Source organism: Thalassophryne amazonica, chromosome 15, assembly GCF_902500255.1.
Source record: "Thalassophryne amazonica chromosome 15, fThaAma1.1, whole genome shotgun sequence".
Taxonomy (NCBI): domain Eukaryota; kingdom Metazoa; phylum Chordata; class Actinopteri; order Batrachoidiformes; family Batrachoididae; genus Thalassophryne; species Thalassophryne amazonica.
The window spans coordinates 228,824-254,433 of NC_047117.1; the positions used below are offsets into that span (position 1 = coordinate 228,824).

The window sequence follows — 25,610 nt, forward strand, 5'->3', positions numbered from 1 at the left end:
TTGTTTAAGTCATTGTAGTCACAATGAAACAGCAAGACAAATGTCTACATTTTACAGAGTCAGCAGCTCCACAGAGGGTCTTGACGCTTTCTGCTGTTTGCCTGTCAGCGGTGTGCTCCTTAGGACCCCTTCACACATAACACGATCTACGTGGACTAGTGCACAAAGGAGGAATTGCATGCCAACGGTGAAAAATCATAGCTGCCTCCAATGCCTCGTACACCAGCTGCTACAACTATTTGCGCACACCAGCGGCTGAAAGACAGCGTCTGCGCTGTGAGAGCCCATCGAACCCTCTCGCGGTAGGTGTCGGCCAAATTTCAGGTGACACACATGAACATCTAACACCACTCGCTTGGCACTTAGAAAATGTGTGGCCATTCGCGCTGTTGCCACGAAAACAGTCAGCAGACAATCACTTTCGAGCTGGATGTAAAATTTGTCTAAGTGCCCCCATGACTGTGAAGTTGCCAAGTACACATGTGGCATGCCAGTGTTGGCTCCCTCCACAACACGTGTGCTTCATGCCCCCCCCCCCCCCAACATGTGTGTTTCGTGCACTCCCCCCATCTCCAACACATGGCACGCATGTGGTTTGTGTGAGGCACCTCACATCTGATCACAGAGTGACACCTTGGTCTGTGCACTGACCGGACAGGGGGCGTGGCTGGCCACCAACAGCAGCAGTTGACATCTCTGGTCCTGGACGTCACAGCTGCAGAACACGTACTGTGTTTTAATGGACACACACGTGTGTGTGTGTGTGGTTGCTGTCCTCACGTGGAAATACACAAAAACATATATCGCTTTTGTGAGGGGCTGGAGAGCGTGCACATTGACAGGCTACCTCAGGTGATACAGACCGTCAGCTCATACATAACATGCAGCGCGCGATCTGAATGTCACGTCACCCACATGAGCTCTGTTCCACATGACATGGTGTCTATCCTGCGGTGCGCCGTCCACAAAACACGCGTCGGGCTGGACGTGCGTGGGGGCCGGCTGGACACGCTGGGTTCAGCAGATGTAAACATGATACGAGCGCACTGTATCATTCATGTCATTTCCTGACTGTACATCTGTAACCATGGGTCATCTACGGAGGAACAGATGGTTCATAGTTGTATTGTCCGCTCAATAAGAGGGATTCAATAAAATGCAATGTTTTTTATGGTGTGTGGTTTTATTTATTTATTTTTTAAATACGTCCATCTCCTTGTTGATTTCAGCAATTTTTCCACACCTTTTACAGGCCAGCGATGGTAGCACAGCGGTAAAGTTTCTGGCTGGCAATCAGAGCTTTTGTAAATTGCAGGTTCAAATCCCATGCGTGGCATGTACCTTTTCTTTTTTTTCCACAGCAGCTGCGCGATGTGGTTACACACGCTCCAGCTGCTCGCATTGTACTCCCACTGTGACAGTTTTGTGCACGCTTGTGCACTAAACTGTTGCAGCAGCATCATTCACGCCTGCCTGTTATTGCGACGTTTCGTGGTTCACTGATACGAGCGGTTCCACCATGATTTGCCCTAATTTGTACTTATTCATACTATGTGTGAAGGGGCCCTTAACTTTGATATCGGGAGATTTTAAATATGAATCGGGAGGTCGGGAAAGAACTCTCCAAGTTGGGAGACTCCTGACGATAATAGCAGTTTAACTCTGGTTGTAGGCTACGTACGTATTTAGTCGATCAGCAGTTTGCTGCCAGTCTTTCAGTTTATCCTCTTTTCCTAGATGTTTAAATTCCTCACAGGTCTCCATTATAATTGCTGCTCTGAGGCAGTGAACATTGTGAGTCCAGTTGATCTGTGTTCAACCTCATGGACGGCGCGCACACCAACCCGTCTTGACTTGGTTTGATGACGTGAACGTGGCTCGGCCTTTACTGAACCGCTTCAGCCTCATCTCATTTCTTAGGCTTATTCAAGTCAGGTGTTTCACATTAAGTGCAGCTTTTCTGAGCTTGCTTTCTGGAACGGACCCTCAGTCTCCCTTGCAAAAAAGGTCTCAATTATAAAAAAAAATGTAAAGGTTTAAAAAAATGTAAAAGCCGTCTGTCTGTGTTCAGCCTAAGTCCAGTCCTGTTCCTGCCAGAGTCTTCAAATTTACAGGGAACATTGAACATTCTTGGGTGACAAACCATGGACAACTTCAAAGATGGCTAACCTGGACCTATTTTAAGAGGTCAAAAGGTCACATTCTTTCTACACACTTTCACTGATTACATGCTCATACGGCCGAAGGTACTTCAGCATTGTGTTATATATTTTAGTCAGCTTGAAATGTTCTAAATTGTTTATTTATTTATTTTTAACAACTTTTAAATAAAACTGAATCAAAATACAAAAAGTAATCTGGCCTGTTTTCGATAAAACAGGATATAACTTATTTTCTCACATGACATCAAAAAGTTTCTCTAAGGAAGCAAAAAAAAAAAAAAAAACCTAAAACAAAAAAAAAAGCTTATTTGAATGATATATTCTTAAGATTTATCTCTATTAACTTTCATTTCCATCTGCTTAGAGGCTAACGGTGTCCGTCCGCCGGGCTAAGGGGCTAACGGTGTCCGTCCGCCGGGCTAAGGGGCTAACGGTGTCCGTCCGCCGGGCTAAGGGGCTAACGGTGTCCGTCCGCCGGGCTAAGAGGCTAACGGTGTCCGTCCGCCGGGCTAAGGGGCTAACGGTGTCCGTCCGCCGGGCTAAGGGGCTAACGGTGTTCGTCCGCCGGGCTAAGGGGCTAACGGTGTTCGTCCGCTGGGCTAAGGGGCTAACGTCGTCCGTCCGCCGGGCTAAGGGGCTAACAATGTCTGTCTTTAAAGTTAGATAAAAGAATATTGAACAGTGACTCAGCAGATTTTCAGGGTACATTTATTGAATTCATTTACGTTTGTGAGCCATACACATAAAGAAGAGAAAAATGATGAGGAGCAAACATGGAAGTAGGACCATGGCGTTGACAATATGAAGCCTCGGTGGCACTGTGAGGAGAGGCGGCGGCTCAGATCATGGAGAAGTTTAACCACTGCACGAAGAAAACAAACAATTTCAGCATTTTTTACCAAAAGCTTTCAAAGAACATGAAAAGAAGAAGAAAAGCGAACGGTAAAAAACCACAGACTCGGTCTGTCCTGGACAAAGGCCGCGTGACGTCACCCACAGGTTTTCTCTTCTGACATGTCTGGGTGTCACCATGTTGGCAGCAGCGTTGTGACAAAACCCATGAATGGATAAAGAGGTGGAGCTTGAGTCTGATCCAGCTAAGCTAACATGTCAACCTGTTTCAGGTGTTTATTAAATCACATTGCGTTGTGGTTCTCCTAATGATTTACTGTGTCGTGGACATTAAAATTTATGAGTTGCTTATTTTCTCAGTAATCATTCATTAAGCCAACAGGTGAAGCTAGGGCCAGGTGTTAAATGTGCTAGCACCATTAGCATACAACACTAACTCAGTGTGACGTCTCAGATGATCCGTCAGGACGTTTGTCCACAACAAGACAGATTATTCCAGGTCTTTGTAATAAAATACAACAAACAGACACAACAACAACACAACAGCTAGCAGACGTACTGAATGGATGAGCTAAAGACATTACGAGAAGCAGAGACACCGTCACTCAGAGACCACACCCGCAGTCAGAGGGCGTGAGGCGGGGCTCGCTCTGGACACGACGCCAGGCCACTGCACAATTTTACACAACTTTATGTCTCAAAACAAATTCCCCCTCCAGGTGTCATGGAGGAAACGATCCACAGCAGGCATGTGAATCTCATCACTGACGATTCGATACCAGCGATATGATACATACAGCAATACTGACGATACGATTCACCCCTGTTCCAGATTCAATGCGACTTGATATGTATGGTGGTTTAATTCCTCACAATACAATAAGATTTTATCGATATCAATGCCATTATTGATCCGATTCCTTATCGATTCCCTTATCAACACCTCTTGTGAATTTTCTGTGTACTAAAATTCGGCTTTACAGGTTTTCTATGTCAACATTTTATTGAGTCTTAAAGTAAATAAATATGAAATTGGTCACTGGATCCTTAAACTCTGGACATAAATAAAAATAAACAAAACCTGTAGTTTTTGTCAAAATCATTTCCTTTCAGATATTAATGACACAAATGTAACTCCATAGACCAGGGGTGGGCAACGAGGGCCGAGACAGTGCAGGTTTTCCTTGCAACCAGTCACCTCAGCAGGTGGGTGCTGATGAGCTTCTCCTCTGAACATAAACACCTGATCTTTATTGAAATCACCTGCTGAGGTGATTGGTAGAAAGGAAAACCTGCAGTGTCTCGGCCCTTCATGGCACATGATTGCCCACCCCTGCACTCTGAGCTGAGCTCTTCAGCCAGCTGAGCTGCACGTGAGGATGTAATTCATAAGAAACAGAGGACGTCTCATTTTGGAGAAAGAAAATGATTTTGGTGGGTTGTAGTTTATTGTTTGTATTATAAGGTTTGGAAAGAGGTGTCATTTGATTTAAAACGGCGAATCGCTCTGAAGTTATTAATTCAGACCAAAATCTGCGCGGCTCTCTGCACACTTAGTCCCACAACCGTGACAGCTGCACACACCAAACCAACCCAACATTTAGTCATGAGTACTTGTTATTCTTTATCAAGAAACATTTATTCATCATCGTACACATGGAGTCTGAACCTGGGGTTTTTGTTTTTTGGGGAGAAAACGTTGCACACGTCAGCTGCATTCAGAGGACCTTTTGAACTGTGCAGCCTCATTAGACTAGATTATTAAATTCCATTAGACAGAACTTTATTGATCCCTTGGGAAGACTCGCTCGGGGAAATCGAGGTTAAAGCAGCATCGTACATCACGCCACCTTATGACACAAGCAGCCAACAAATGCATCCTTAGAAGGATGCAGCCCGTGAACTGAGACACACTGTGAGATGCTTCACTGGATGACTGGATACTCTCAAGGTTTGGTCTGTCTGTAAGACCCCGGGGGTGGGGGGGCACTGTGCCAGTGAAGCCACTTGTGACACAATCTGTCCAATTTTCACCAAATTTGAACTGTACATCATAACTATTTTTCACTCGGGGTCACAACAGCAGATCCGAGATGTAGAAAAATGAGATCAACATGCAGATGTGTGTTGATTTGGCACAAGTTTTCCACCGGATGCCCTTCCTGATGGAACTCCACATTACACTGAAAACAGGCAGGGGTGGTCTTGAACTGGGAACCTTCTGCTCTGGAAACACACGCTTATGTCGTTTCCGTGAAGCCAGTGACACTGAGATTGGAACGATTTTGTTCAGTTATTGGCCGGTAACAGAACCAAATGCCTGCCCACATTTGTGCTCGGCCTCTTTACCCGGGAGTTAGGTGGAGTCATGCACTTCCAAGATGGCGAGATCTGGACCCGCCCCCTATGGGCTTCAACATGTTTCAAACCAGCTCTTCAGGAAGCCTGTGGGTCATCAGGGACACTTTGTCCACTTCATACACATTCAGTGGTCTAGAAGGACGTGGGTTTAAAGCCCACTTGTCCTCAGGATCCTGACTCGTCTCATGGGATACATGTTCTGAACCTTTGGCTTTTTGATGATCATTTTATCGTTTTGGATCATCTGAAATTTTAATACAAACTGCAGCAGTTGTTTCATGTATTATGATTTGAGCGTGACACTCAACTCAATACGACATGAAGACTTCCTCACCTGGCTGAAGTTCAGCTCGATGGAGCCGCTGCCGTCGTCCATTTTGTTAAAGATCCCTGAGGAAAAAGACAAGTCGCACTGTCAGTCATACAGGCAGCCACTAGAGGGCAATGGCGCCCCACATCCCTCACAGAAAAACTCTAAAACATTTCAATATTTTCTTTTTTCTTTACAACCAGTGAATCTGAAGTTAAAGGAGCTTCCTGTTCAAGTTTTATTCAGTCAAGTTTGAAGAAGTGGACTAAAAACAAACCAAGACCGATTTACAAATGCTCTGATTTGCCAAGTCAACGCGTTGGTAAATCGGGCCGTTGGTAAATCAGAGTGTTGGTAAATCGGGCCGTTGGTAAATCAGAGTGTTGGTAAATCGGGCCGTTGGTAAATCAGAGTGTTGGTAAATCGGGCCGTTGGTAAATCAGAGTGTTGGTAAATCGGGCCGTTGCTAAATCAGAGTGTTGGTAAATCGGGCCGTTGCTAAATCAGAGTGTTGGTAAATCGGGCCGTTGCTAAATCAGAGTGTTGGTAAATCGAGCCGTTGGTAAATCAGAGTGTTGGTAAATCGAGCCGTTGGTAAATCAGAGTGTTGGTAAATCGAGCCGTTGGTAAATCAGAGTGTTGGTAAATCGGGCCGCTGGTAAATCAGTGTGTTCGTAAATTGGGCTGTTGGTAAATCAGAGTGTTCGTAAATTGGGCTGTTGGTAAATCAGAGTGTTCGTAAATTGGGCCGTTGGTAAATCGGAGCGTTGGTAAATCAGGCCGTTGGTAAATCAGAGCGTTGGTAAATCAGAGCATTGGTAAATCGGAGCATTGGTAAATCGGGCCGTTGGTAAATCAGGCCGTTGGTAAATCAGGCCGTTGGTAAATCAGAGCGTTGGTAAACCGGAGCGTTGGTAAATCAGGCCGTTGGTAAATCAGGCCGTTGGTAAATCAGGCCGTTGGCAAATCAGAGCATTGGTAAATCGGAGCATTGGTAAATCGGGCCGTTGGTAAATCAGGCCGTTGGTAAATCAGGCCGTTGGTAAATCGGAGCGTTGGTAAATCGGAGCGTTGGTAAATCAGGCCGTTGGTAAATCAGGCCGTTGGTAAATCAGGCCGTTGGTAAATCAGGCCGTTGGTAAATCAGAGCATTGGTAAATCGGAGCGTTGGTAAATCGGGCCGTTGGTAAATCAGAGTGTTGGTAAATTGGGCTGTTGGTAAATCGGAGCATTGGTAAATCGGGCCGTTGGTAAATCGGAGCGTTGGTAAATTGAGCCGTTGGTAAATCGGAGCATTGGTAAATCGGGCCGTTGGTAAATCAGAGTGTTGGTAAATTAATCAGAGTGTTGGTAAATTGGGCTGTTGGTAAATCGGAGTGTTGGTAAATCGGGCCGTTGGTAAATCGGAGCATTGGTAAATTAATCAGAGTGTTGGGCCGCTTTACCAACGGCCTGATTTACCACAGACCAGAATAATTCTGTTAGAATGCATAATTTTGAAATAGGTCTGTAATTGTTCACATTCGAAGGTTCACCTCCTTTTTGCAGGGGGAGGTGATGGTCTAGTGGTTAAGCGTTGCGCTTCAGACCAGAGGATCCTCAGTTCAAATCCCAGACTGAACGGAAAATCACTAAGGGCCCTTGGGCAAGGTCCTTAATCCCCTAGTTGATCTGGGTTTGTAGTGAGCAACTTGCATGGCAGCAGCCTGACGTTGGGGTGTGAGAGTGTTTGTGTGAATGGGTGAATGTGAGGCATCATTGTAAAGCGCTTTGACCGTCTGATGCAGATGGAAAAGTGCTTTATAAATTGTAGTCCATTTAGCAATGTCAGATTTCCAGACTGCTTAGGTTCAAATTAAAGATGTCAGTTAGAGGTTCTGCAATCAGATCTGCAGCCGATTTTGAGAAAAAAATGGATCCAAGTCATCAGGACCAGCTGATTTTTTGGAATCCAGCATCTTCAACGCACTACAGACCTCAGAGACACACACAGGTTTGAACTGAAATGGACAATCAGAGGGCATTTTACTCCAGCAGATTCACTAATTATAGCAATTTTTTAAGATCACTGTTGAGGGAATCAAACAAATGTCCTGCTTTAATGAAATGTTCATTAAAGTGATGTGACATGGTACATTTATCAGTCAAATCTTTGACCAGAAAGTTGGGCAGCTTACTAGAAGGTGTGACACCGGAGGCAGATCTCACAACCTTCCAGAACTTTCTGAGGTCTTTTAAATTTTCGGAGATTTTACATAAATAAATTTCGGATTTAATCGTCTTAATTAGGAATGTGCATTTGTTACGGAGCTGATGAAAATGTAACCAGTCAGCCTCTTTTAGTTTTCCGTGGCTTGGACCAGGCACGGTCCCTTTGTTTTAAAAGGTTTCCAATTTCGTTAGAGAACCAAGGACTGTCCTGCCCCTCAATTCTGAATTTACGTAGTGGGACATGTTTATTAATTAGCTTCACTAATTCATTATAGAAAAACTGCCCAACATCAGCTGGGAGAGAGATTCGATTCCACTCGATTTTAGATCAAACCTGTTCACAATAATGTTTGAAGTCTCTTTTCAGTACAATGTGTGGTTTGGTTTTGGGTAGTTTGGTATCCCTGACTACTGCTATCGCACAACGCTCACTCAGATCGTTCCCGAAAACCCCGACTTCAGGATATGTCTGGGGGGTGTTTGTCATTATTAAATCGAGGGGTGACGATTTGGAAGGGTGTTTGATATCAGGGTGAGTTTTTTCACGCCTGTCGATTGCATCATTTCTTGGTAAGCAGCCTTTGTGTGGGACGTGTGTCGCGCTCTCGGCAGATTTTCATTTCAAGGAAAAAGACGGAACGACTGCAGCAGCGCCCCATCAAATTTTGCCAGAAACTGGGTGACAGCCAGGTGGAAACCATTCAGAAGATTCAGATGGCTTTTGGTGACTTTTCAGTCGTGTGACTATCTGAGAAATTGTGGAAGAGGTGGGCATGTCACAGCATGTCCTGTGAGACTTCAACACGAAGGCGCTTTTGCGCTGCCGTCAGCAGCAGCATGAATTTCGCTGCATCTCTTTTCATGACCAAATCTTCTGTCACAGTGGAATGTGCCGAAAAAGTGCTGATGTCCACCTCTTCCACAATTTCTCTGATAGTCACACGACGATCCCACATCACCACAGCGTTCACTTTGGAAATGATCTGGTCATTTCAGCATGTTGATGGCCGCCCAGAGCGCGGCTCACTCTCCACTGTTGTGCGGACGTCTTTAAACCAGTTGTACCGCTCCTTAATCTGTGATGCCCAGAGGATCGTCACCAAAAGCCGTCTGAATCTTCCAGATGGTTTCCACCTGGCTGTCACCCAGTTTCTGGCAAAATTTGATGCGGCGCTGCTCCAGTTGTTCCGCCATTTTCCTTGCAATGAAAATCTGCAGAGAGCTCTACACACGTCCCACACAAAGGCTGCTTACCAGAAAATGATGCAATCGACAGGTGTGAAAAAAAAAACATGCATGCGCACATGGCTCATGCAAACACACGTGATTCAAATCCATCAGGTTTTTGCAAAAAATAAAAAGGTTGGATACTTTTCTAACAGACCTCTTATTAACATGAATGGAGGTACACTCTGATTTAGTTCAGGTTATTTGTACACTGTATAATAAACCATCTGCGAGAATTCTAATTAACGGATATCAGATTCTATGACATTGCAGTGCGGGTCGAGGCAGGGCGGTCCTTTCTCACCGTTCTTTTTTCTTTATATATAGAACCACTTTCACAATGGTTGAGACACACACACACACACACAGTATTAAAGGCATTTCTATAAATGGAGATGACCATAAAGTGGCTCTATATGTGGATGATGTTTTGGTATATATATCTGAGCCTACTACTACATTTCCTGAGTAGATGAACATCTTGCAGAAATTCAGTAGATACTCTGGTTATGAATTAAACATACAAAAGATCCAACTTTTAACTTTTAATTATTTTCCTCCAAAACAACTTTGTGAGAAATTCCTCTCAATTGGGATCAGCAATCACTGAAGTACTTGGGCATTTATCTGCCAAAGGACATGTCTTTACAAGCTGAAATTAATTATACCCCCTTTGTTGTGTGGGCCGCTGAAGAGGAGGTACTGCTGGCCCACCACCACCAGAGGGCACCCTGCCTGGAGTGCGGGCTCCAGGCACCAGAGGGCGCTGCCGCCTCACAGGAGCAGCCGGGGTGACAGCTGTCACCTACGGCAGCTGTTACCAATCATCTGATCCGCATCGGTATATCAGCAAGACGTCATCTCCACCTCTTTGCCGAGATATCGCTCTACCGAGGAGGTAACGTACTCAGCCAATTGTCTTCTTGACCATAATACTTTGTTGCTTTTGCGCAGATAGTGAGTAGAACAGCAGGAGACTGTATTGGACCTTTTGGATAAGTACTCACATTCCTGCACTAACCAGTGTTTTCCTGACGAGAGGTGGAGGTGGTTTTTCCACCATACGTGTTGCTGGGTGCAGGCGCACCCACATCTGACTGTTTCTGTTCCTCGCCAGCAGTACCAGATCCGACAAGCGGAGGCAGTGGCCACCTGGGAGTTCGGGACTTGGCGGCTCCAGTATTCCCGGGGTTCGGTGGCGGAGGAAATCGTGTGGTTCCGGTTCTGCTTTGGACAGACGTCTTCTATCTTCGAGCCTGCCCACATGACACCTTTGTGATTCGACTTTATTGTCTATTATTGTAATTGGTTGTGTTTGTTGTGCTTATTTCACAACAGTAAAAGTGCTATTTGACTTCCTCCATTGTCCATTCATTTGCGCCCCCTGTTGTGGGTCCGTGTTCCTACACTTTCACAACACCCTTGTTAACAAAAACTAAAGAGGTTATCAGAAGACAGAATTCAGTTTCCTTTCTCAGTCTGAGCCACAGAATTGACTGTAAAAATGAATGTGCTTCCAAGGTTTCTGTTTTTATTTCAGGCACTTCCGGTGGAAATCTCCCAGAAAGATTTTTCAGAAACTGATAAAACTGTTTCTAGATTTATTTGGCTCGGGGTCAAATATCAAACCCTCCAGCTTTCCAAAGCAGAGGGAGGCGTATCATACTTTAAAGGATGCAGCTCAGATCAAACCCCTAATGAATGTGTGCTCTCCAAAATATCACGCTAGGTGCAAAGATATTGAATCCTCAATAACGAAGGATCCTCCAATTAACTCAATTTTAGCTCATAAAAATTTAGATAAACATAGCAAGACAATTCAAAATCCCTGGATTAAAACTCAATTAAAAATATGGTGGAAAGTAAAAGGAGAATATAAGTTAGACAATTCAATTTTCAATTTATTTCATTTATATAGCGCCAAATCACAACAGAGTTGCTTCAAGGCGCTTCACACAGGTAAGGTCTAACCTTACCAACCCCCAGAGCAACAGTGATAAGGAAAAACTCCCTCTGAGGAAGAAACCTCAAGCAGACCAGACTCAAAGGGGTGACCCTCTGCTTGGGCCATGATACAGACATAAATTACAGAACAATTCACAAAACGAATGCTGTTGGTGCACAGGACAGGAGGGTCACAGAACAATTCACGGAAGAATATACAAGAATTGCTGTTGGTAAAATGATGAAATGCACATTTGAGCCTGGATTCAGCCCGAACGTCATAGACTGCACATTTAAACACTGGATCTCAAAGGGCATAACAACTTTTTATTCGCTGACACATAATGGAAAGATGAAAGATTGACAGTTTGAAGACAGATTATCATTTTAGTAATTCAGATTTTTTTTTTTTTTTTTTAGATATCTCCAATTGTGGAACCACTTTCAACAGAACATTATCACCAAAACTGATATTAATGACCCAATAATGATCATTTTCCTGAAGGCCTATTAAAAAGACATTAGTTAAAGGTGCCGTTGGTAAATTTTACAAAAGCTTTTTGACCAAGAAGTCAAAATGGCAAGATGAAGGAAGTCTGTTAATATCAAATGAAGAATGGTTGGATGTCTGTGAATCCCAGTGGAAATGTACGAACTCTCACACATGGTGAGAGTTCAGTTGGCTTTTTTTATAACACCTAAGCAGAAGGCAGACTTTGGCACGGGCGCAGAGGACTACTGGAGACTGTGTGGGGTTCGGGAAGCAGGGCGTTTTGGGATTGTAATAATAACATTAATAATTTACCATGACAGTTCTCTACCATATTCCTGGGAAACCTTAATGATTTTTACAGACCTCTAAACAAATATCTTTTTGCAGTTTTGATAGCAGCAGCCAAAAAGGCAATTTACAAGACGCCAGTCTACATGGAGTAACGAGCTGCGTGTAACAACATCTCACGACCACCTCCCGATCAGGAATCGTGTGGTCGGATGAAAATCAAACCTGTTTGATATTTTGGTCGGCCGTCATGGCTCGTGAGGGTTCCGCGCTGTTGAAGCAGCACTACAAGCGTCTACGCGCTGATTACCTCACGCACTGTCCATGAGCAAACACCGGAGAGAGCAAACAGTTCTCTCATGTAAAGTTTTGTGGGGTTTTTTTTTGTGTGTGTTCCCTCGCAATAACCTAATATCATATTAAAGTTCATGCCCATCAGCGCGCACAGTGAGTGGAATCAGGCGGTGGGAGACTGATCGTATATGCGCGCGCATATATGATCAGTCTCCCACCGCCTGATTCCACTCACTGTGCGCGCTGATAGGCATGAAATAAATTATTTTTAAAGAAAGTTAGTAAGAAAGTTAGTAGCCGATATTGACCAGGGTTTTTTATTAGACACCTTCTGATTGGCTGAAATGGAGCTGTACCTGGGAAAGTAAAGTCCTGGTCCCACTGAAAAATGAGCCATGTAGTATGTTGTTGTTGGTACGAGTCCAGTTATTCAACAAACGTGGGAGAATAGTGGCTCTGAGATGCTCTTAGAGGCAGAATATTTGGCTCATCTCTGACTGTGGCGCTAATTTCAAGAAGTTCAAAATTTAGCAACAACAGCGTGGGGCAGTTTGTGTACGAGGTACTACGAGGACTAACGAGGATTCTGAGGATGACACTGTTAAAAGCCCATCATCCAAGCAACCGGCTGCACCCTCTTGTGCACATTTCCACCTGCTTTGTGCGCCGGGCGCTGTGTATAAAATAATTATTTTGTAGCGAATGAATCATTTTCTGTCAGAGCTTGGATGCTGAAACACCTCTAATCGCTTCTGGAATGGCAGAGGACTGTTTCATCTGGACCCTTTCTGTCCGTCTCTCTCCGTATTTGGAACGGCTTAAAAGGTAACTATTGTTTATTGTAATAGCTTGGTAAAACAGTTGCATGTTCATTCCTGCTTTATAAGCAGCTGTAAAAGTATGTTTACAAGAGATTTAACATCTTGTTAATGGATCAGATGAGGTGCGCTCAGTGTGCGCTGACGCAATGACTCGCACTGAAGACGAGCATTTATGCAGAACACCAGCTCCTAAAAGAGCGATTTTGCAGTTAATAACCGACACACACAAACTTAAAAGTTGGATCACGGTGTCAAATGTGTGTTTAAAGCCACGGAAGAAATAAAGCCAGCGAGAGGAAGTGCAGAGGCGAGTGTCCAGGAGCCTGTGGTTTGGTTCCTGCTGGTCTGGTGCATTTAATGACTCTGTAACACAGGTGGAGCAGCAGCCTGATGCACGGCGCACACCGGACTGTACCGGAGCGTCTATTTTTAGACTGCGTTTAAGAAAAGCGACAACATGTTGAATGGATGCTGTGAATTGAAAACCCCACACATTTAAGGGACCAAGTGTGGGAGGGCTGGAGGTTTGGACCAAACTCAAGCCTAAACGTGCACCAACGTCACATTACATGGCGCTACATAGATCATATGCGGCGACATGAACCACTTGAGGCTGAATGACAGGTTGGTCAAGGCACACTAGAGGCTGATACCTGCCACATGTGAAGTACAGAGAGGCACCTCAGTAGCAGATATGTGATAGATTTATACGTGGATCATTATCCCAATAATCACTGACACAGCCATGAGTGGCTCATTATTCATGGATTATTATTCAGTGGGACTGAGGCTTAACCAATGAAACTGCTGTTTTTATGTCTAAGATGGTAACGTTGGTCTGCTTCCTGTTTGCATGTCAATGGATTTTAACAGAATAAAATGTGAGGGGGCGCCACAGAGCTGTTTGTTTACCCAAAGATAAACCAGGAAAAAAAAACAAAAAAAAAAAACCAAACAGATTTACACTGATCTCAAATTAGCAAAGATCTTATCTGGGACCTTAGTGAATCAGGCCCTGAATGTTTAATGTTTCACCCAGAAGAAGGGGCGGGGCTTCAGCCAGAAGAACAGCAAGAACCTCAGACAGAAAAGGGCATAAAGGAGAGGGGTGGAGCTTCAGAGGAGGGGGCGGGAACTCACTGAACATCATCTCCAGTCTGATCAGACAGCCCACGAAGTTATCAAAGTCGATGGTCATGTCGGGTTCGGCGTAGCGAGCCACCAGCAGCTGGTAGATGGTGTTGTTCAGCGTGAAACCTGGAAGATGACATCATCAGACCGCCACCGCAAGAAGACAAACATCACTCACAACAAACAAACACTAGGACTGGTTAAAGCAGCGTCACCTGACACACCAGCGCCATCTGGTCCTCTCGCTGATATCAACTGCGGTGGTTTGAATCATATTTGTCTAATAGATTACAGTTTGTTCATGTAAATGGGGAATCTTCTTCACAGACAAAAGTTAATTATGGAGTTCCACAAGGTTCTGTGCTAGGACCAATTTTATTCACTTTATACATGCTTCCCTTGGGCAGTATTATTAGACGGTATTGCTTAAATTTTCATTGTTACGCAGATGATACCCAGCTTTATCTATCCATGAAGCCAGAGGATACGCACCAATTAGCTAAACTGCAGGATTGTCTTACAGACATAAAGACATGGATGACCTCTAATTTCCTGCTTTTAAACTCAGATAAAACTGAAGTTATTGTACTTGGCCCCACAAATCTTAGAAGCATGGTGTCTAACCAGATCGTTACTCTGGATGGCATTTCCCTGATCTCTATTAATACTGTGAGAAATCTTGGAGTTATTTTTGATCAGGATATGTCATTCAAAGCGCATATTAAACAAATATGTAGGACTGCCTTTTTGCATTTACGCAATATCTCTAAAATCAGAAAGGTCTTGTCTCAGAGTGATGCTGAAAAATTAATTCATGCATTTATTTCCTCTAGGCTGGACTATTGTAATTCATTATTATCAGGTTGTCCTAAAAGTTCCCTAAGAAGCCTTCAGTTGGTTCAGAATGCTGCAGCTAGAGTACTGACGGGGACTAGCAGGAGAGAGCATATCTCACCCGTGTTGGCCTCCCTTCATTGGCTTCCTGTTAATGCTAGAATAGAATTTAAAATTCTTCTTCTTACTTATAAGGTTTTGAATAATCAGGTCCCATCTTATCTTAGGGACCTCGTAGTACCATATTACCCCATTAGAGCGCTTCGCTCTCAGACTGCAGGCTTACTTGTAGTTCCTAGGGTTTGTAAGAGTAGAATGGGAGGCAGAGCCTTCAGCTTTCAGGCTCCTCTCCTGTGGAACCAGCTCCCAATTCAGATCAGGGAGACAGACACCCTCTCTACTTTTAAGATTAGGCTTAAAACTTTCCTTTTTGCTAAAGCTTATAGTTAGGGCTGGATCAGGTGACCCTGAACCATCCCTTAGTTATGCTGCTATAGACTTAGACTGCTGGGGGGTTCCCATGATGCACTGAGTGTTTCTTTCTCTTTTTGCTCTGTATGCACCACTCTGCATTTAATCATTAGTGATCGATCTCTGCTCCCCTCCACAGCATGTCTTTTTCCTGGTTCTCTCCCTCAGCCCCAACCAGTCCCAGCAGAAGACTGCCCCTCCCTGAGCCTGGTTCTGCTGGAGGTTTCTTCCTGTTAAAAGGGAGTTTTTCCTTCCCACTGTCGCCAAGTGCTTGCTCACAGGGGGTCATTTTGACCGTTGGGGTTTTTCTGTAATTATTGTATGGCCTTGCCTTACAATATAAAGCGCCTTGGGGCAACTGTTTGTTGTGATTTGGCGCTATATAAATAAAATTGATTGAGGCTTGTTGTAGTTCACTTATTAGGAGGATCACTGACACTGTGAGGAAACGCAGCTGCCACATGACATTTTAGTAAGGTGTATCTTCTATTATACATTCCAACTCTAAGGGAGAACTCTACTCGTGTTTACTGCAGGATAACTAAATATCTAAAAAAAAGAAGAGCAGAGTCACTTAGCTGCCTGGTCTGGAGAATCAGGGACGGTTCTCAATGTTTGTCTGGATCCAGCACGCAGGTGCTGAGCAGTTGGAGTAGACCGAGGACACGCCCACGCCCTGACTGTGAACACGCCCCCCCTCCCCCCACCACCAACAACTGAGAACACACCCATGCGGGCCCGCGGCTATGGACACACCCACGCCATCCCCGGTCACAGCAGACAGATGGTTACTTGAGAGCAGAGACAGTTCTAGCATAAGCAATATTCTGCTAAGGGGCCATCCTATGTTGTGAGACATGTATGAAGGCCCCGCCTCTCCCCCCTATAAAAAGAGGGGGAGAGGCGGGGAGGGTCCATGGTGTGGTGGGTGTTGCAATGCATCCTTCCAGACTCGACTTGCTCAGGCCTTGAACCCTGAAGGTCATGCCCAAAGTATCCACAAACAAGGCCAAGACCAAGAGCCTTATGTTCAAAGTGTGCGTCTGTCTGTCTCCATGGCAACGTTCAGATGTATCAAAAGTGAAATGTGCGGTGCATCACAGAAGTCCTGGCTGGCAGGTGCACGTTTCTACAGCTGTTGTTCCTCTGGCGACACGCAGAGGTTAATAGTGTGAAAACATGAAGTCATCAGAGTGATGAGGAACATCAGAGACACACTGATGAACATTTAACACACCCACATGTTTGCAGTTACATGGGTGGATATAAAAACATGTGCACAGTGATGTGTATAATGGCGCTAACAGTGACTGCGTTAGCGTTGTTAGAGGACCTTACAAATGGTGCGAGTTAATGCAAGCGTGTATTCAGGAAACGCGAGGATTTACTTACAAATGATGATAATTGGCTCATAAACCGATTTCGATTATCAAGGTCACTGTTACTGGAGAACAGAACTGCGGCGGCCCAGAGTGCAATACGGCGAGGAGCCAGGGGTTGTCTGTGCCCACACAGGTGCTGACTGCGCTGGGCTTCCTGGCAACAGGGGTATTCCAGCGTGAGCTGGCTGATGGGTCAGGAGTGTGCCAGTCAACCTTGAGCCGAGCCACCAGCTGTGTGGAACACAATCATCTGAATGTCATCCAGGTTCATCACATTCTAAAATTACAGCACAGTTTTCAGCGAGCCGGTTTCCTGAATGTGATCAGAGCTATTGACTGCACACATGTTGCTATAAAGACGCCATCACATGATGAATTTGTTTTTGTAAACAGGAAACATTTTCATTCCATCAATGTTCAAATCATATGTGAGGCACAAATGCGCATCAGGCTGGAGGCTGCACAGCGCACGATGGGTGGCTGCTTGCTGGTTAAATCCAGTAAAGCTTGCATATAACAGATTCAGGTCAACCAGCAAATTTTGTCCATTATAGTCCAATATGTATAAAATGTACAAAATCAGTTTTATTTATGTAAAGGATTAGTTACAGTCAGGAGGCACCGAACGATCTATGACGAATCCTGAACCAGGAGCTGCCTCATTTTGCGACACCGGGTCAAAACGTCCTCTGAAAAAAATAAACACCTGCCTTAAATAAGCGGCAGGCATTATGTCTATTAAAAAGATTACATTTGGTCAAGTCACTCTTTTTTGCTAAGTCCAGTGTGGACGAATCCTAAAGCCTGATTTATGCAGCTGCCACTATCTCCACACCATGCAATGACGTCAACGTGTGTGACAGTTTTAAAGTTCTCCATCGCACCTGTGCAATTTTCTGGATTATTTTTTGTCCCTCAACACACTCTTCTTTCTACAACCTCCAAATTAAAAAGGTGGACAGTTTCCGCCATAAATTGCAGGTATAATCAGATGCAAAAACTTCTAAACTGTGACAGGAGAGACCCAAGGAGTGAAAACGTAAGAGTGATCACAGCCTTTTGCGGTGTCTGATTTAGCAGCACATCAGACTGCGGGTCCTGTGTCTGCACTGTTTGAAAAAAAAAAAAATGGCCAAGTGTCAGCACTGAACTTTAATTTCATACCTCTGTTACTGGGCACGTCCATGCTGCTCTGTCCGCTACACATGGGGAGTTTTAATGTGAAAGTACTGCGGTCAGACAGGACGTTCTGCCCGATGTGAGCAACAATCCGTTATATAAAATTTGTAATATATGGTGTTTATTACGTAGAAAACCATACAAAAGCACTGGGACGTTTGAGTTTTACTGTCATTTATTTTTGCTCTGAACAAAAACCAGCACAGGCACATTTTTTTGTTATTGTGATTATTCATGTTTTCTTTTTTTTTTTACTTTTTATTTTTAAAGAAGTTTTATGGCATACATAAACAACAAACATGGGCAGGCACAGGAGTACAAACAAAAAGAATATATTTTTTACAGTTCCGTCAACATTGTCAGTGTCCATGGATTGTACAGAACAGTCCCATTTTTTCCAGTACTTTTCTTTGTGTTGTTGTAGGTGAAGGCGGAATGTTGTAAGTTCCATTGTTCTTATGTGTGTCACAATTTGTATTAGGAGAGACACTGAAGGAATGTCTTTTTTGAGCCAACACTTAGTGATGGCTTTCTTTGCCGCAACAAGAATAATCCTTAGTAGGTACAAGTCCATTTGACCTAATCCTTTTGGAGAGACACAGAGGAACAATGAGCAAAATGACAGGTCCAAATGAATACCCAATACTGAGTGAATCATACTTATTACCTCCTTCCAAAAACGAACGATGGCAGGGCATGACCAAAATATATGAACTTGATCTGCTTCGGTAGATCCACATTCCCTCCAGCAAGAGAACTGAATTCCCATGACTTTTGATTTCCTAATAGGAGTAATGAAAAAAACGAACTAAACTTTTCCAGCAGAAGTCTCTCCAGATAGGCGAGTTTGTTGTACAATTTTGAGACTTCCATCCCTCCAACCAGAGTTCTTCTGGTATTTCAAATTTCAAATCTTTATCCCATTGTTTTTTCACATGAAGATACATTTTGTTATTAGTTGAATTCAGAATCTTATAAATTCTTCCTACAATTTTTTTGTTATTACATCCTTTGTAGATATCAACAAAGACCTGAACTAGGTTGGAGGGATTTCCAGATGAGACACATTGTATTTCCTTAACAAAATAATGGCGTAGTTGGAGATATCTGAAAAAGTCATGTTTACCAAGACCAAATCTGAGTGAAAGATTCTGGAAACTGTCCATCTGGCCTTTAGAAATGATACTGCTAAGGACTCTTAAACCTAATTGGGACCACTGTTTAAATCTAAAATCATGGACTACTGGTGCAAAGTGTGGGTCACACAGTGGCCATCCCAGGATTTTAACTTGTCTTTGGAGATGAAACATCTTTACAACTTGCAGCCATATTTTAATAGATGAACACAAGCAAAAATTTCCTAGCTGTATAGTTGTTTTAGCACAATGTGCACAGCCTAGTACTGACTGTAATGGCACTTCAGTCAAGGAGAGCTCCAAACCCTTCCACCTCGCCACATAGGACTCATCACACCAGAGGACAAGTGGTCTCAACTGGGCTGCGATATAATAATGCCTAAGACAAGGTAAAACCAAACCTCCGCTGTCCCTTGATAATTGGAGAATAGCGTATTTTATTCGTGGCTTCTTTGAGTTCCACACAAACCTAGATATACATTTGTCCCATTCTCTGAATTGGCTCTGAGGGATTTCCACAGGTAATGCATTAAATAGGTACAACAATTTAGGTAAGATTACCATTTTTATCAATCTAATTCTTTCTCCAATGTCTAGTGAGAGCAAGGCCCATCTGTCTAGGTCCTTATTGATTTTCTTTGTAATATTTTTGTAGTTAAGTATGAAAACGGAAGGGAGGTCTTTTGGTATGGTTACCCCCAAGTATTGAATATATGATAGGTTCCAGTTGAAATCATATTTTTTAACTAGTTCTTGAGTGGAATTATAATTGAACAAAAGAGCTTGGGTTTTATTCACATTAAGAGAGTATCCTGAAAGAGATCCGAACGTTTTAAGGGCATTCATAAGCAGAGGTATGCTATTTCCTGGGTTTAAGAGTGTTACTAGTACATCATCAGCGTACAAGCAAATTTTATGTTCTGTACCTTTAATATTTACACCTTTCAATTCTTTTTCCTGCCTTATCATCTGGGCTAAGGGTTCAATAAACAAATTGAATAGAAATGGACTTAAAGGGCACACTTGATGGCAGCCTCTTTGGAGTTTTATTGGACTTGATAGGCCACCATTTACTTTTATCATCGCTGTTGGGGATGTATATAAGGCTTTAATAACCTGAGTAAATTTTTCAGAAAAAACAAAACGATCCATAGTTTGATACAGGAATTGCCAACTGACCGAATCAAAAGCCTTCTCAGCATCTAAGCTGAGAAGGACAGCACTGGAATTTGTGATTATGACATGATCGATAATATGAATAATGCGACGTATATTATCATGTGTTTGCCGATCTTTAATGAAACCTGTCTGATCTTCGTCAATGAGAAATATCATAGCCATCTGTTTAGTCAAAATTGATGCAAAAAGTTTATAATCAACATTAAGGACACTAATGGGTCTATAGGATTTGCAGCCTAATTTATATTTGCCTTCTTTATGTATTACAGAAATAAAAGCCTCTTTCCATGAGGGAGGTGGGGCACCACCCTTCATAATATTATTAAAGCACTCTTTAAGCAGAGGAGTGAGGGCTTTCCTCATCACTTTATACCACTTGGCTGGGTAGCCATCTGTGCCAGGGGATTTACAAGTTTTTAGGGCTGAGATTGCTTTATTAACTTCTAAATCAGAAATTTCTGCTGTAAGAGCTTCGTTATGAATCTTACCTAGTGAGGGAAGGTCCAATGAGCTCAGAAATTTATCAATTTTATTACCATTAGTTTCTCCTTTTTGTGTGTATAATAATTCGGAATATTTTTCAAATGACCTGTGAATTTTACTTAGTTTGATTTCCAGTTTGTTCGTGATTGGATCCCTAATTTTATGAATAGCCCTCTCCTCCTGCTGCTTACGCAGTTTCCATGCCAAGACTTTGGCGGCTTTTGGCCCAGCTTCATAATACCTCTGCTTCATATACCTTATGTTTTTCTCTATATCTTCACTATAAATCTGATCTATCTCTTGTTTAATGGGTCGCATTAGGGTTAAGAGGGAAGGATCCTTATTTTGGCTATGTAATTTTTCAAGGGTTTTAAGTCGATATTCCAGGTTATGCAATTGTTCAGATTTGCTTTTTTCTGAAATGCTGCTTTGGCTATGAGCTTACCCCGGAGATATGCCTTACTTGCATCCCAAAGAATGGTGGCACTAACCTCCCCGTTGTCATTTATTGAGAGAAATTCTTTGTACTCATCTATTATTGCTTTTATGTGTGTCTCATTTTTTAACATATCAATGTTCAGCCTCCAATTTGTCTTCTTTCTAGCTTCATCTAGATGTAGGTTCAGGAAGAGATCTGCATGGTCTGAGAGATCCCTTTGTCCCATTTTACAGTGTTTTACTCTCTGAAGATCACGGTTAAACATATCAATTCTCGAATACATATTATGGCGAGCTGAATAAAATGTAAAGTCCTTCTCTCTTCCATGTAGGCTTCGCCACACATCTGTGAGACTGAGAAGATTAATGGTGTTATTTACCCAAATTTCAGTGGCATTCCTTTTCCTCTTTCTATTAGTAGTATCTAAAATGGGGTTCAACAATAGGTTGAGATCTCCGGCACATATCATAGTGCCGTCCTTTTCCAGGGCTATTAAATCAAAAACTTTTTTAAAAAAGGAGATTGGACTTCCTGGAGGAGCATATATATTCAATAAAGTTATTTGTTTTCCCTCTATTTTCCCCTTGACCAAAACAAATCTACCCTCTTTATCATAGATTTCAGAAATTGGTTCAAAATGTACTTTATTAGAAATTAATATGGCTACTCCTCTCTTATTACCCGATTTATGTGATGAAAAAAAGGTGTGAGAAAAACCCATCTTTTTTAGTTTTTTATGTTCTATGTCAGACAGATGAGTTTCTTGCCAGAAAGCAATGTTGACCTTTTTCCTTTTCAATTTTGATATCATTTTACTCCGTTTTATGGGGCTGTTTAAACCATTCACATTTAATGACAAAAATTTGTAATATTGAAACACTGTCTCTTATTTTCACTACCTATTGAATGTACTCCAGCGCCCTGCAACAAAAGAAAGTAACATGACTCAAAATGTAACTGTCCAAAATAAAGAGAACCGTCAACTGACGTCCCAGAACTGGGCAAGACTTCCAAACGTGAGGGAGAACAAACTCCTCTGGAAACAGTGAGGGGGTGTGGCCACAAGGTGGGGCCCCTCATTAGTTCACTCTGTAGATGAAGACAGAGACTGAGTATTATACCCAGAAAAAGGTGGCCAATAAATGTTACGCTGAAACAGCCTCCCCCCCCTTGCAAAAATAAAAATAGCGTCACGCGATGAGATAGCAAAAAGGGGGGGGGGGGGAGATTTTGATTGGTCACGTATTATATTTCTTTTCCAAAATTGTCCAGCTTCTTTACTTACTTGCATGCAAGACGATACCAACACTGTACATACCGGTCGTACTAAAACTTAGTCAGTTTTCGGGTGTTGCGTTTTCCCGGTTGGGTCTTTGAAACTCCCGTAAGCGATCACCTCCTGGTACTCGTTACCGACATGGCGTGTCCTTCCCACCGCTCCCCACGGCAGAAGCTTGGATAAGGTCTCCGCTGCATGCTCACTGGGCTTCTTCGGTTGTATTGGTCCTAATGTGAGGCCGTGCTTCCGTATCTCCTTGGCTGCTTCGTGAGCGTTGTTACAGGTTACCATGCCAGTGTGGAAATGTATTCGCATTTTCGTCAGTGCCGTTTGAAAGCGAATGTGGTTTTCTTTGAGCACTTTCTTGATTGGAATGTATTCCTTCCTCTCTTGCTGCACATCGGCTGCACAGTCGTGATCAAAATAAACACGCTTATTTTGGACATACAGCTGTTTCTTCCAAGCTGCCAGGAGAACTTTTTCTTTTGTCGTAAACCTGGAGAAACGGATCACTATGGAGCGCGACGGTGCTCCTGGTGGTGGCCGGGGACCCAGGGCTCTGTGCACCCGCTCGAGTCCAAGGTCAGTCGCCTGTTGAATATCCAGATTGCCGCCAAGCTCAGTCATTATTAGGTTCTCAACAAGGTGTGTTAAGGAGGCGGGCTCTGGGGTCTCACTCTCTGGAACTCCGTAAATGCGAATGTTTTTACAACGGGAGCGACTCTCCAATTCAGAAAGCTTGTTTTGTAGAACACGCTGGCTAGTGAGAAGATCAAGTAATGTGTCCTTCACAGCCAAATCCCACTTCTCTGACCCGGCCACATTTTTCTCAACCCCTCTATGCGCCGTGTATTCTCCTTGATCTGCTGGGTCGCTGTTTGTAGTTTCTGGTTGATGTTAGTGCTCAAGTCATCCATTTGGCTCTTCATGTCGCCTTTAATTATCTCTCGGAACTCCAGAAGATCTTTCCTCATCTGGGATTTTAGTTCGTCCAATCCCTTAGCCATTACTTCACTTACAACAGAACGAATCGTGCCACCTGTAATCACTGTGTTAGCTTCGTTAGCATAGCTATTGTTCAACATGGCTAAACTAGCGTGGCTGGATTCATGGTCAGAACTCGAGTCCGTTTTCTTCTCTTTCATCCCGGACCTCAATTTTCTATCCCCGTTCATCCTCTGAGTAGTTTCAAAAATGATATCTGGTGGGAAAAGTCCTCGAGTTATGGGGATACCACAGGATGAAATCAGAGCTCTGGTTTATGCGTCCATCTCGTCAGCGCCACCGGAAGTCCTCTCGTGTTTTCTTTTTCTTGATGATGGAACTGGAGCTGCAGATTCTTAACAGGCTCCCGACGGCGCTCAGTATTTCTCAGTAAACGTGTGTGTAAAGTTGTGAAGTCACACTGTCAGCCACTGCATAACCCATGTGTTTTTACTTCTGTGTGTGTGTGTGTGTGTGTGTGTGTGTGTGTGTGTGTGTGTGTGCGTGTGTGTTGCTCTGAGCTCACAGCGTTTACACACACACGGACACATTTTCATTTCACACTGCAGTGAGCTGTATGAGAACAGCGACTGAACCACAGCTTTGGTTGGTTTTGCACTTTGCCTCTAAAAGTGCTTTAATTTTTACACACAACACAGAGACACTCGCAGACATCATCAAACACATGGCGCTCCATATTTATAGTGCCAGCAAATAACACAACCAAACTATTTAAATAAATTAGCATATTTAAATGGGGCGTGGCCACAGAGGTGTCTGGTGCATGTGCACTCAATTCCAGGTACAATGGGATGTACAAACGGAACATGCTTGGATCCATGCGTATGCACACTTTGATACATCTGGATATTTTTGTGCTGACACGTGTTTCAGGAGGAAATCCACGTCTTTGTACACGAGGCTCCTGGACTGTGTTTAAAGGTTTTAAGACATATGAAGACTTAAAGCTGGCGTCCCATTTGATTCATTCATTCATAAACATCTGAACACAGAAAAAAAGTGGCATTTTTGCCATTTTTCATAACCCACCTGCGTCTTTGAAGGCAACTCTAATCTCCGGCGTGCTCATGGTGCCCGAGTTATCGGTGTCGTTGTTCTTATAGATGGACTGTGGACACAAAGAGTCACACATGACGCCTGTCCATCATCCAGTCAACAGACAAAAACCAAAACCAGTGAGCTCCAGTCACACCCGTCTTCAGACAGGAAGTGACACAAACACGGGTATCGTTCGTTTGTCTGTCTTCCCCAAGATTATTAACAATGCGTCAGAGTCACCGCGCGACTCTGGAGGTCAAAACGCGAGCTCCCACACCAGCTGGCAGTCGGATACTGTGGAGACTTTTGAATCACATTTAAGACGCATTTGTTTTCCTTCATTTTATCATTAATGTTATGTGTTTTTATTCTTTTATGGTTTTGTCTTTTTAAATTTTTAATTCAGTTTTTTCTGTTTTTATTATGCTTTTATTATGCCTTGAGGCAATCTCATTGCAAATTGGCACTATATACATGAATCAATTTGAATTTGAAATTTGTGCAGCCCTCCAGGCAGACCAGTGGGGTCAAAGGTCACAGCTCACCAGGTATCGCTGCACTTTCTTCCACAGTGTCGCAAACTCCGCCAGGCCAAGCTTCCCGTTGTCACTGTTCTTCTGCGGAGTTAAGAAACATCACAGGAGCTCTGCCCTTGACAAAGACTCAGCTGGACAGGAAGAAGACATTTTTACAGTCAAAGGATACGTCCATCAGGTTGACCATCACTCTGCAGGTCTCCATACTGAAGCCATCCGTTTTAATGTCCGTCCCTGTGAAGACAAAACGTTTAGATGCCGACGGTGCGGGAAGCTGAAGCCGCGTGTCCACGGCTGGTCTTACGTTTGGAGACGATCTTGTTCAGGATGGTCCTTAGTTCCACTGCAGAGATCTCCATGTCCTGAAATCATCAATGAAACCTGATTCAGAGACTCACTGGAGCTTCAATATCACATCTTCAGAGAATTCCAGAGGATGACGTTTGTGGTCACAAGGGGTCGAGTTTAAAATTCAGAACAGCAAGAGGAAACTTTCTCAAATCCAAGAACGTGAAGTGGAACAGATTTTACTGCTGGTACTGAACGCGCTTCGTA

The 25,610-nt window shown here is 43.4% G+C and overlaps 1 protein-coding gene across 2 annotated transcripts in view; it reads right to left on the reverse strand.

Annotated features, from left to right (window-relative positions):
• Nucleotides 1–2,854: 2,854 nt before the first annotated feature.
• LOC117526951 (calpain-2 catalytic subunit-like) overlaps nucleotides 2,855–25,610 on the reverse strand; it is an 81,556-nt gene continuing 58,800 nt past the window's right edge. For both annotated transcript variants that reach the window (XM_034189077.1, XM_034189076.1), the window contains 7 exons: nucleotides 25,360–25,417; nucleotides 25,225–25,289; nucleotides 25,065–25,133; nucleotides 24,511–24,589; nucleotides 14,104–14,220; nucleotides 5,710–5,765; nucleotides 2,855–3,024 (listed from right to left, as the gene is read on the reverse strand). In XM_034189077.1, the coding sequence (XP_034044968.1) occupies nucleotides 3,001–3,024; nucleotides 5,710–5,765; nucleotides 14,104–14,220; nucleotides 24,511–24,589; nucleotides 25,065–25,133; nucleotides 25,225–25,289; nucleotides 25,360–25,417 (468 nt within the window). In that variant the 3' untranslated portion in view covers nucleotides 2,855–3,000. The remainder of the gene's footprint in view (nucleotides 3,025–5,709; nucleotides 5,766–14,103; nucleotides 14,221–24,510; nucleotides 24,590–25,064; nucleotides 25,134–25,224; nucleotides 25,290–25,359; nucleotides 25,418–25,610) is intronic.